At 53.7% G+C, this 10,240-nt stretch overlaps 2 protein-coding genes across 2 annotated transcripts; both read left to right on the top strand.

Moving 5' to 3' along the window:
* Nucleotides 1-349: 349 nt before the first annotated feature.
* On the top strand, nt 350-3,986 carry Art4 (ADP-ribosyltransferase 4 (inactive) (Dombrock blood group)). The gene is made up of 5 exons (XM_042671375.1): nt 350-395; nt 966-1,008; nt 1,122-1,239; nt 1,943-2,651; nt 3,798-3,986. The coding sequence occupies exons 1-5, from the start codon at nt 350-352 to the stop codon at nt 3,920-3,922; spliced, it is 1,041 nt and encodes a 346-aa protein (XP_042527309.1). The 3' UTR covers nt 3,923-3,986.
* Nucleotides 3,987-4,401: 415 nt separating this feature from the next.
* Nucleotides 4,402-8,568, top strand: Smco3 (single-pass membrane protein with coiled-coil domains 3). Its single transcript, XM_042671387.1, has 2 exons — nt 4,402-4,564; nt 7,637-8,568. Exon 2 carries the CDS (start codon nt 7,653-7,655, stop codon nt 8,328-8,330), a length of 678 nt encoding a protein of 225 aa, XP_042527321.1. The 5' UTR covers nt 4,402-4,564; nt 7,637-7,652; the 3' UTR covers nt 8,331-8,568.
* Nucleotides 8,569-10,240: the final 1,672 nt, after the last annotated feature.

Raw genomic sequence — 10,240 nt, 5'->3', positions numbered from 1 at the left:
GGTTTTTAATTCTATGTGGTTTTTCTATTTTCTCTTTGTCTCGTGGGTGGGTTTCTCTGTCTCTGGGAGGGTGAGGGGGGCACAGAAATGGGAGGACAGAGGGGAAACCAAGGCAGCCGGGTCCTCACTGGACACCAGGTGGAGAATGAACTCTACCACTGGTGGGTGGGGACGGGAGGGAATCACTGGGGGAGAGAGCGAGGGACGGGGGGGCAGGGTCCACAGAGAAACGCGCTCACGACCCGACTGATGTCACTGTCACCTCTCTGCCCGTCACCTTTGTCATCACAATTTTTTAAACTTTTTTTTAAATACAGGATCACCTCACCGGAGGAGCGAGCAAAGCAGAATGGCGGAGGACGTGGTTCAGGTGGTACAGCACCGGCACCGGGCGGGTGAGGAGCGCCGACCCAAACCCAACAGCCTGGGAAAGAAAAAAAGAGAAAAGTGAAGCTGCTGACATAAAACCCAGTGCCAAAACTTCCAACAGAAGCTACTTCCTCTGAACCATTACGCAGCTCCCGCCTGCCATCCCCGCGACTCGGGAGGCTGAGATCTGAGGATCACGGTTCAAAGCCAGCCCCGGCAGGAAAAGTCCTTGAGACTCTGATCTCCCAGGAACCACCAGAAAACTGGAAGCGGCGCTGTGGCTCAGGTGGTAGAGCACCAGCCTTGAGCGGAAGAGCTCAGGGACAGCGCTCAGGCCCTGAGTTCAAGACCCAGGACTGGAGTGCACGCACACACACACACACAAACACAGGATAAAGCTCTGAATTCATTCAACTACAGTCCCTAGATTGGAGAATTTCGAACATGCCTGGAAAAAGCAGCATTCACACACACACACACACACACACACACACACACACACACAGCTCTCCTACTCTGGGCCTATCAGAGACAGGGCGTGCCAGGCCCCACCTGGCACCAATCGGATGACCCACGCAAGAAGCCTGTGGCTGTAGATAAGACCCTGCGCATCCCCACCCCCACCCAGTTCAGGACCACGTATGTTTTCCTGGCAGAGCCCGGGCTGAACGCTCCCCCCCCCCCCCCGGGGCCCCACCCAGCCAGGCAGGACTGGACTAAGCGGGGTTTTCTGAGCTGAGCCTTCTCTTCAGGATGCAGTGGCCAGGACTGGAGAGGGTGGAGAAGACCCCTGAGTTGGAGAAGGGAAGGAACCGTCTGCCCCTCCCGCTGCTGCTGCTGGTCTTGATGACCCCCACAGGGAGCCCAGAGGTAGGAGCTTCTAGAGGGTGGATCTTTCCAGAACATTCTAACGGGATCGGGGAAGCCCGGCATAACCAATAACTTATTACTAGGCAACCTCCTGGCGCAGGGTGGGTTAGCCTCTCCTTTGGGAACTTTCCCTGGACAAGCCCGCTTGTCATCCAACCCAAAGATGTGTCAACAGAACCCTGGATGGTGGGAACAGTGATCCTCCAGATTGCATTCCTCCCCCCTCCAATCTTTATTGTGAGAATCTGGGGAGGTTTGTTACTCACAGAACCCCCCCCCCCACATGCCTCATTGAAAGCCTTATCTCCAAGAGAATTCAAAAGAGGTACTGTGTTCCTAGAAAAGGAAGTTTCATAGCCAGCCGCCAGTGGCTCCCGCCTGTCATCCCAGCCACTCAGGAGGCTGAGATCTGAGGATCACGGTTCAAAGCCAGCCTGGGCAGGAAAGTCCGTGAGACTCTGATCTCCAAGGAACCACCAGGAAACCGGAAGTGGAGCCGTGGCTCACGTGGTAGAGCGCCAGCCTTGAGTGAAAGAGCTCAGGGACAGCGCCCAGGCCCTGAGTTCAAGATCCAGGACACACACACACACACACACACACACACACACGGGTTTATATAAAGTCTGGCAAACTTGCCACCACGTCTCTCCCTGTCCGACCGAAATGAGCCCGTGGGAATGGCTCTTTCCTTGGTCACTTCTAGGTGATCCGTGACATCGACGTGGACTTGGCCCCGGGCTCCTTCGATGACCAGTACCACGGCTGCCACCAGCAGGTGATGGAGGTGCTGACCCAACGCGATTACTTCACCCGGGAGGTGGACGCCCACCGGAACTACTCCAGGCTGTGGCACCGGGCGCACCTGGCGTGGCTGGGCCACGCGAGGCCGCCGCCCCCGGGCCTGACCCCCACGCACGCCGTGGCCCTGCTGCTCTACGTGTCCGACGCCACCGTGCGCTCGGATTTCTCCAGGGCCCTGGCTCGGGATGCCAGCTCGGGCCGGCAGTACCAGCGTGCCTTCCGCTTCAAGTTCCTCCACTACTACCTCACCTCGGCCGTCCAGCTGCTGAGGGCGGAGGTGGCCACGCGGGACGGGGGCCCGTGCCACCGGGTGCACCACGCCATGAGGGACGTCACCCTGGAGGCCGATGTCGGGGTCACCGTCCGCCTGGGCCAGTTCCTCCTGGCCCCTCTCCTGAGCGAGGAGGCCCGGAGGCCTGGCGCGCGCACGCTGCTCACACTGACCACCTGTCTCGGGGCACGCGTGCCCCCGTTCTCGTCCCAGCAGGCCGTGCTGGTCCCGCCCTACGAGGTGTTCCGGGTCGTCAACCGGAGTCAACATCAGAGTGGAGATCGGTGGTTCCTGCGCTCGGCCGGCAACAGGAGCGCCTACAACTGCCAGCTGCTGAAAGGTAATCTTGCTTTTGCTCTTGTTGTCCAGCTTGGGGGGGCCTGGGCGCCGTCCCTGGGCTCTTTCGCTCCGGGCTGGCACTCTACCGCTTGAGCCACACCGCCAGCCCAGCTTTTTGGTGGTTCCTTGGAGATGAGAGTCTCACGGACTTTCCTGGCCTCCAACAGGCGATCCTCAGAGCTCAGCCTCCTGAGTCGCTGGGCACAGGGCCAGCTGGGAATGGGGATGGTAGAGGAGAGAGTCGGGGACCAGCGTGAGTTGGATGGCAGGGACTTGGGGTGAGCCCTGAGCTTGGGGCGCGGGTGGCAGAACTGGCCCAAGGCCAGCAGGGGCCGTGGCACCGCAGGATTGGGCCGAGCATTCTGATGGAGTGACACTTTCACAAGGGAGCCCTTCTCGGGATCCAACAGCAAGACTAGAGAGAGCAAGCAAGCAAGCGAGCGAGGGAGGGAGGGAGGGAAGGAGGGAAGGAAGGAAAGAGGGAGGGAGGGAGGGTAAGAGGGAGGGAAGAATGGAAGGAGAGAAGGAAGAAATAAGGAAGGAAGGAAAGAAGGAGGGAGGAATGGAGGGAAGGAGGGAGGGAGGGAGAGAAGGAAGGAAGGAAAGAGGGAAGGAGGGAGGGATGGAGGGAGGGAAGGAGGGAGGGAAGGAGGAAGGGAGGGAGGGAGATAAGGAAGGAAGGAAGGAAAGAGGGAAGGAGGGAGGGATGAAGGGAGGGAAGGAGGAAGGGAGGGAGGGAGATAAGGAAGGAAGGAAGGAAGGAAAGAGGGAAGGAGGGAGGGATAGAGGGAGGGAGAGAAGGAAGAAAGGAAGGAGGGAAGGAGGGAGAGGAAGCAGGGGGGAGAGGAAAAAAGAGGAGGGAGGGAGAGAAGGAAGGAAGGAAGGAAGGAAGGAAGAAAGAAAGGAAGGAAGGAAGGGAAGGAAGGAAGGAGGGAGGGATGGAGGGAAGGAGGGAGGGAGTCAGCAAGTTGAGGTCTGAGTTGGCATAATCTAAGAAAAATGTTTTGTAAAAGTAAGTAGACTTCCCAGGTTTCATCAGGAAGTTTTCACGTTAAAGTAGCTCCTTCTATTATTATTGCTGCTGCTGCTGTTGTTGAGAAACGTGTCTGCTACCTAGAACATCTCTAACTGTTTTTGTTGGGTGCAGCTTCCGGTGGTCAGCCCGCCCCTTCCGCCCTGCTCCTGGCTTCCATCTCTTGCGTGGTCAGCCTCCACGTCCTCCAACAAGAGCTCGGCCTAGAGACGTCCTGGCTCCTCCTGAGCCACATTTAACCCCCGGGCCTCCAAGACGGCCGCTGGGGGGAAGGAAAGGAGCTTATCCCCCCCCCTGCCTCCCCAGCCCCCACCTCCCAGCCCCCCATCTCCATCCTACAGGATTTCCAGGGTGGCGCTGTGGCTCAAGTGGTAGAGCACCAGCCTTGAGTGAAAGAGCTCAAGGACAGCACCCAGGCCCTGCGTTCAAGTTCCATCACACACACACACACATACACACACACCAGATAGCCCATGTCTTTTTTTTGTTTTTTGTTTTTGTCAGTCCTGGGTCTTGAACTCAGGGCCTGGGCGCTGTCCCTCAGCTCTTCAGCTCAAGGCTGGCGCTCTACCACTTGAGCCACAGCGCCACTTCGGGGGCTTTTCCCCCATGGAAGATTTAAAATTTCTCTCCCCCCCCCCCCCGCCCCTATCATCACGTTTCTCCTGATCTGGGAACGCAATGAATTGTGAACCCCAACGCAGGGGAAGCCCACAAAGCAGGCAGGCAGGGGCCGGGACGGGGCCCCCGCAAAGCCTGCCAGTCATCACATTCCACTGGAAGCATCTAGAAACATCCAGACTGTGGGGGGGAGTGAGAGGGGGTGGGAAAGCACTTCAACAATTCTCTCTACTGCCGGACCCAACTCCAAAGGCAACGGGGTAAGAATCTGGCTGTAAACATGTATTCTGTGTTCTCAGTGTAAATGGCTTTGGGGTGCGATTTCCAATACATGCTTAAGGTAATAAAAGCTGCTTACAGTGTGTGTGTGTGTGTGTGTGTGTGTGTGTGTGTGTGTGTGTGTGTGTGTGTGTGTGTGTGTGCCTCTGGTACCAGTCTACTTTCAAAGCTGGTGATTTACCGCCAGAGCCACAGCTCCGCTCCCGTAGCCCCTGTGCATTGAGTGAGTTTTGTTTTTTTCCAGCTATCTCTCCTAAGGAAGTAACTCAGAGGTGGGCCAGCTGGGTTTCCCTCCTCTGTTTTAGAAGGCTTAGGCGTCCGATCAAACCTTTACTTGCTCCAGGAAATGTAATTCTTCCACCCATCAGAGCAGTGGCCGTGTAACTTTCTCTTCTTAAATTCCTTTTTCCCTCCTTTCTCTGGCATTGTCCTAGGAGGGGAGGATGCGGTTAGAGAACTAAACTAGGGGATACTGAGGGTCTAATTGGAGACAAAGATATGCGATTTCATTGTAGCCGCTTCCAAGAAAGAAAGAAAGAAAAAAAACTATGCCATTTAAGAACCCAGAAACATTTGGTGACAAAATGATCTCTTTATCCACAATGACAGAAGCCTATTTTGCACAACATAATTAGAAGAAAAACTGACAAGAGTAAAATAATTTGCATTGGGGTGCAAACACTATACTAGATTAGTAAAGTGTGATTTGTATGTGTGCATATCTCTATCATGTATTACGTATACTTCATATTTCTAGACATAGATAGATAAATAGGATGGATAGAGAGATGATAGATGGATGGACATATGGATGACAGACAGACTGACAGATAGATGGATGGGTGGGTGGGTAGATGGAAAGATTGATGGATAAGATGATAGATAGATAGATAGGTAGATGTATAGATAGAATAGATGAACAGATGGATGGATAGATGGATGGATGGATGGATGGATAGATGGATGGATGGATAGATACAGGAATTGAGAAAGAGAGAGAGAGAGAGACTCTTTATACTGGTCAAGATAGTCTTGGGTCATTTACAAATCTATCCTGAAAACTGTTGGTTGAGAATATGGCCAGCAAGCCTCTCTTGGTTTTGGGCTGCAAACCCCTTTCGCTAACACCACCATGTCAAACCGCCACGCAGCCTCGCTCCACAGACCTCACGCTCCACGGACCTCGCGCTCCACAGACCTCGCGCTCCGGAGGCCATCGCGGGCCGATGGTGGTTCTACCGCCCGGTGCACCCTTTCATCCTGACTGCCGACTTAGTCACTGTGAGGCCAAGGGGAGAGGCAATGCCCCCCCGCCCTGCCCCCCGCCCTGCTCCCCGCTCAGCTCCGCCTCCCCTTGATATTTTCCTCCAAGGCTGTACGCTGGCCAGCAGAGTCAGCACAGCCACATCTGTTTTCCTTGTAAGTTATTGTGATCGTAAAGGTGGCGGGCAGAGCGGGGACTGTGGCATCAGTCGGGTCACGAGCGCATGGCTCTGTGGACCATGTCCCCCCTTTCCTCCTCTCTCCCCCAGGTTTTCCCTCCCGTCCCCACCCACGGGTGGTAGAGTTCATTCTCCACCTGGTGTCCAGTGAGGACCCCGGCTGCCTTGGTTTCCCCCTCTGTCCCCCCATTTCTGTGCCCCCCCTCACCCTCCCAGAGACAGAGAAACCCACCCATGAGACAAAAAGGAACAGAAACCACATGGAAGAATAAGGCCTCTTGCGTCCATTTCCTAGAGTCCATCGGATCGCTGTTCTTTTCTCTGATCAGAGGCCTGGCCCTTTGTGTCCTCCTTGGGTCTGGCTGTGTGTGGATGTCCAGTTCCCGTGTCCCCCGTCCTGTCCCCGTGTAACTTGTGTGCGTGTATTTGAACTTGAAACTGTTGGGGCTACAGAATTCTCCGATTAAGTCGCACCCGCCCCGAGCCCGGCTTGCTGCTCAGCAACAGGCTCAAGAAAGAAATCCCGGGATCGCCATCGCCCCCTGCTGGTGACCGCTTCCCCCATCCATCGGGCAGCTCTGTCCACCGCTGCTGGACAAAGCCCTTTCCAGAACCACCCAAAATCTGTGCAGAAGTGGCTAGTAACCTCCTCCCCCCCCCCGCCCTGACCCCTCCCCCCAAAAAAAACACCCTCTTAGCAGATCTGATGAGCGTCTGGGGAAATCACCAGCATTGGGAAGCAAAGACTCTCCAAACTGGGCCGTAATTCCTAGACACGTTCTTATGACTTCTGGAAACCCATCAGGTTTATTTGTTAATTAAACAAATGCTTGATAAACACGACGAAGTCTCCCACTGAGAATTTCCCACCACCTCCAGGCACCTGTGGCTCACGCCTGTCATCCCAGCTACTCAGGAGGCTGAGATCTGAGGATCGCGGTTCAAAGCCAGCCCCGGAAAGTCCGTGAGACTCTGATCTCCAGTGAATCAACAGAAAACCAGAAGTGGCGCTGTGGTTCAAGTGGTAGAGCGCCAGCCTTGAGTGAAAGAGCTCAGGGGCACCAGCCTTGCAAATAGAGAGAGAGAGAGAGAGAGAGAGAGAGAGAGAGAGAGAGAGAATTTCCCGCCACTAAACAATGCAGAGTCTTAAGCATCAATGGATTCTATTCTGTCATCCATACTTTCCATAGATTGACCCCAGGTTTCATAGAGAGAAAACTAATTGCTTATACCCTCTTGTGTATTGAGAGATCTTTCTCACAGCTCATGGTCCCTGGCTTATCCATCCTGATGAACTGCACAGGGCAGACACTGTTCAGGACTTTAGGTGGTTTTTTTTTCCTGGTCCTGGGTCTTGAACTCAGGGCCTGGGCTCTCACCCTGCATGCTTCAGCTCAAGGCTGGTGCTCTACCCCTTGATCCGCAGCTCCACTTCCAGTTTTCTGGTGGTTCCTTGGAGATCAGAGTCTCACGGACTTTCCTGCCTGGGCTGGCCTCGACCCGCAATCCTCCGACCCCAGCCTCCGGGACGGCTGGGATGACAGGCGTGAGCCACGGCGCCCGGCTTGCTGGGGGGACTTTTTCATGGGGGTGTCCTGTTCTCCTTTTCAGAGCTTACCCTCCCCACATGGCGCAGAGCGACTTCCTGTTCCCGGACAACCCCAGGAGGCGACAGGAAGTGACCCGCCTGCACCAGCAGCTGCTGGGCTGCCTTCTGGACAGCTTCCAGGCCACCAATGAGCTGATCGGGGTCCTCAACACGCACCTGGGGTGCAGGCTGCCCCCCATCGAGATGCGGAGACAGGGGACCATCAAGGAGAATTGTGACGTTGTCATTGAAGCCGTGCGGGGCATCCAGACGGAGCTGCAGCAGGTAGACCAGGCCCTGAGGGACAAGCTGGAGCCCACGCTGTACCGGAAGCTGCGGGACGTGAAGGAGAAGGAGACGGACAAGGTGGCCATCGTGCAGAAGGTGATCTCGGCCATCCTGGGGGAGGTCACGGCGGCGGCCAGCGCCGTGGCCGTGAGGCTGGTGGGCTCCGGTGCCACGGAGGGGCTCCTGCACAAGCTGGCAGCCGCCCTGGGTCACATCGGCGCGTCCCTGCTGGGCAGCGTCGGGGTCGCCGTCCTGGGCCTGGGCCTCGAGCTGATCGTCCGCGCCATCCTGGGAGCGGTGGAGAAGAGCCAGCTGCAGGCAGCCATCAAGAGCTACGAGGCCCATCTGGTGGAGTTCAAATCCGCCTCTGACAGGTACCACCGGGCCATCGCAGAGGTCACCGAGCTGGTGAGACTCCAGACAAGATAAGAGAAGCTACTAGAAGGCCGCCTGGCTTCCTTGAAGGCCCTCGACTTAGCAGAAAGGTAAACCGCTTTGGAACGTCAGCTCCTCCACGTCCCTACGTCTGGAGTTTTGAATCCGCCCCGAAACCCTGAATCGACCCACAGAGGTGGAATATTATTTACCCAGGACTTTGGTACCCAGGTCCAAGGGGGAGCAGAGATGGGGGTGGGTGAGGTTGTTCCTTGACTTATTTTCCAGTGGAAATCCTTAGCATTCACATTAAAAATATATATATAGACACGTGTTCCTGGTTTTATCTTTAACCATTCACATCAGGTTCCTTTAGTACCAAGAGGAGATGTTCAGTAACTTCTGGATAGACCGGAACCTGGGGTTTTCTTTTTTCTTGTAAAGATACTATACAGAGGGTTACAGTTACATGAGTGAGGTAATGAGTACACTTCTTATTGAGCATTGTTACCCCCTCCATTGTTTTCCCCCTACCATCCTTTCCCTCCCTACCTTCCCCGAGGTTCTTTTTTTTTTTAATTGTGGTTAAGTGATTACATAATTTCCAGAATTTCACAGTATTGTGGAATAATGATGCTCATTTAAAGTCACAAGTTCATTCTAACTTTCCTGGAGCAAATTGTCTATCACAGTCTATAACATACAACAGTGTTCACATGTTATACACCATACATGTGATCAGCAGCATGAGGATATTTAGTAATGGTTCGACCAGATGAGCGGGAGTTCTTTGTTTCTTAAGTCCTGTTAGTTTTGTCCTATCACCTAACATTTTGGATTTAGCATCCACTTATCAGGGAGACCATGTACCGTTTGTCTCTTCGCTCTTGGCTTACCTCGCTCAACATGATTCCTTCTAGCTCCATCCATTTCCCTGCAAATGCCATTATTTTGTCATTTCTAATGGCTGCATAATATTCCATTGTGTATAGATACAATTTTTGGATCCATTCATCTGTGGTGGGGCATCTGGGTTGTTTCCATATCCTAGCTATTATGATGAACCTGGGGTTTTCAAACAGAAGTAGGGACGCTATTTCCAATAGAAACAGTCATGCTGTTATGATTGTCTCTACTATTACGATTCCTTCAACATATTGTTATTTTAGCTTAAATGGTGTTTTGTGGAAACTCCTGAGGTTGAAAATAAAAGGGCAATGAAGCCGGGCACTGGCAGCTCATGCCTGTAATCCTTGCTAGCAGCACAGGAGGCAGAGATCTGAGAGGATCGAGGTTGGAGGCCAGCTCGGGCAGGAAAGTCCCTGAGACGCTGATCTCCAATAAACTACTCAGAAAAGCCGGAAGTGGTGCTGTGGCTCAAGAGGTAGAGCGCCAGCCTTGAGCACAAAGAGGTTCGGGGACAGCGCCCAGGCTCTGAGTTCAAGTCCCAGGACCCGCAAAATTAAATGCACACACACATACATAAATACATAAATAAAAGGGGAGACCATAGCTTTGTGAAGTTGTCATTATATCATGTTATCTGGGTGGATTTTATATTAAAGATAAAGCAACGATGATCTTTATTTTTAAAAAACAGCTCTGTTGGTATTAAATGCAATGCATTTACTATGGAACATTAATATATAATATTTTATTTTTTTTGCCGGCTGTGGGTCTTGAACTCAGGGCCTGGGCGCTGTCCCTCAGCTCTTCAGCTCAAGGCTGGTGCTCTACCACTTAATCCACAGCACCACTTCCGGTTTTCTGAGTGGTTTATTGGAGATCAGAGTCTCTCAGACTTTCCTGCCTGGGGCTGGCTTTGAAGCACAATCCTCAGATCTCAACCTCCAGAGTAGCTGGATGACAGGCGGGAACCACTGGCGCTTGGAAGAACATTTTATTTTGTAAGTATAATTTTCTCGCTATTATTCAGGCGCTGTCCAGGGAGGGGACCATTTTGT

Source organism: Dipodomys spectabilis, unplaced genomic scaffold, assembly GCF_019054845.1.
Source record: "Dipodomys spectabilis isolate Male_0828 unplaced genomic scaffold, ASM1905484v1 ptg000615l, whole genome shotgun sequence".
Classification (NCBI taxonomy): Eukaryota; Metazoa; Chordata; class Mammalia; order Rodentia; family Heteromyidae; genus Dipodomys; species Dipodomys spectabilis.
This window is presented reverse-complemented; position numbering and strand designations above follow the sequence as displayed.

Bases quoted from the DNA above. Each gene is read 5' to 3' on its own strand.
- Art4 (XM_042671375.1), top strand. From the start codon at position 350: ATGGCGGAGGACGTGGTTCAGGTGGTACAGCACCGGCACCGGGCGG. The intron at 396-965 runs GTGAGGAGCGCC...CTGTGGCTGTAG, and splicing joins ACAGCACCGGCACCGGGCGG to ATAAGACCCTGCGCATCCCC. The intron at 2,652-3,797 runs GTAATCTTGCTT...TGTTGGGTGCAG, and splicing joins CAACTGCCAGCTGCTGAAAG to CTTCCGGTGGTCAGCCCGCC.
- Smco3 (XM_042671387.1), top strand. From the start codon at position 7,653: ATGGCGCAGAGCGACTTCCTGTTCCCGGACAACCCCAGGAGGCGACAG.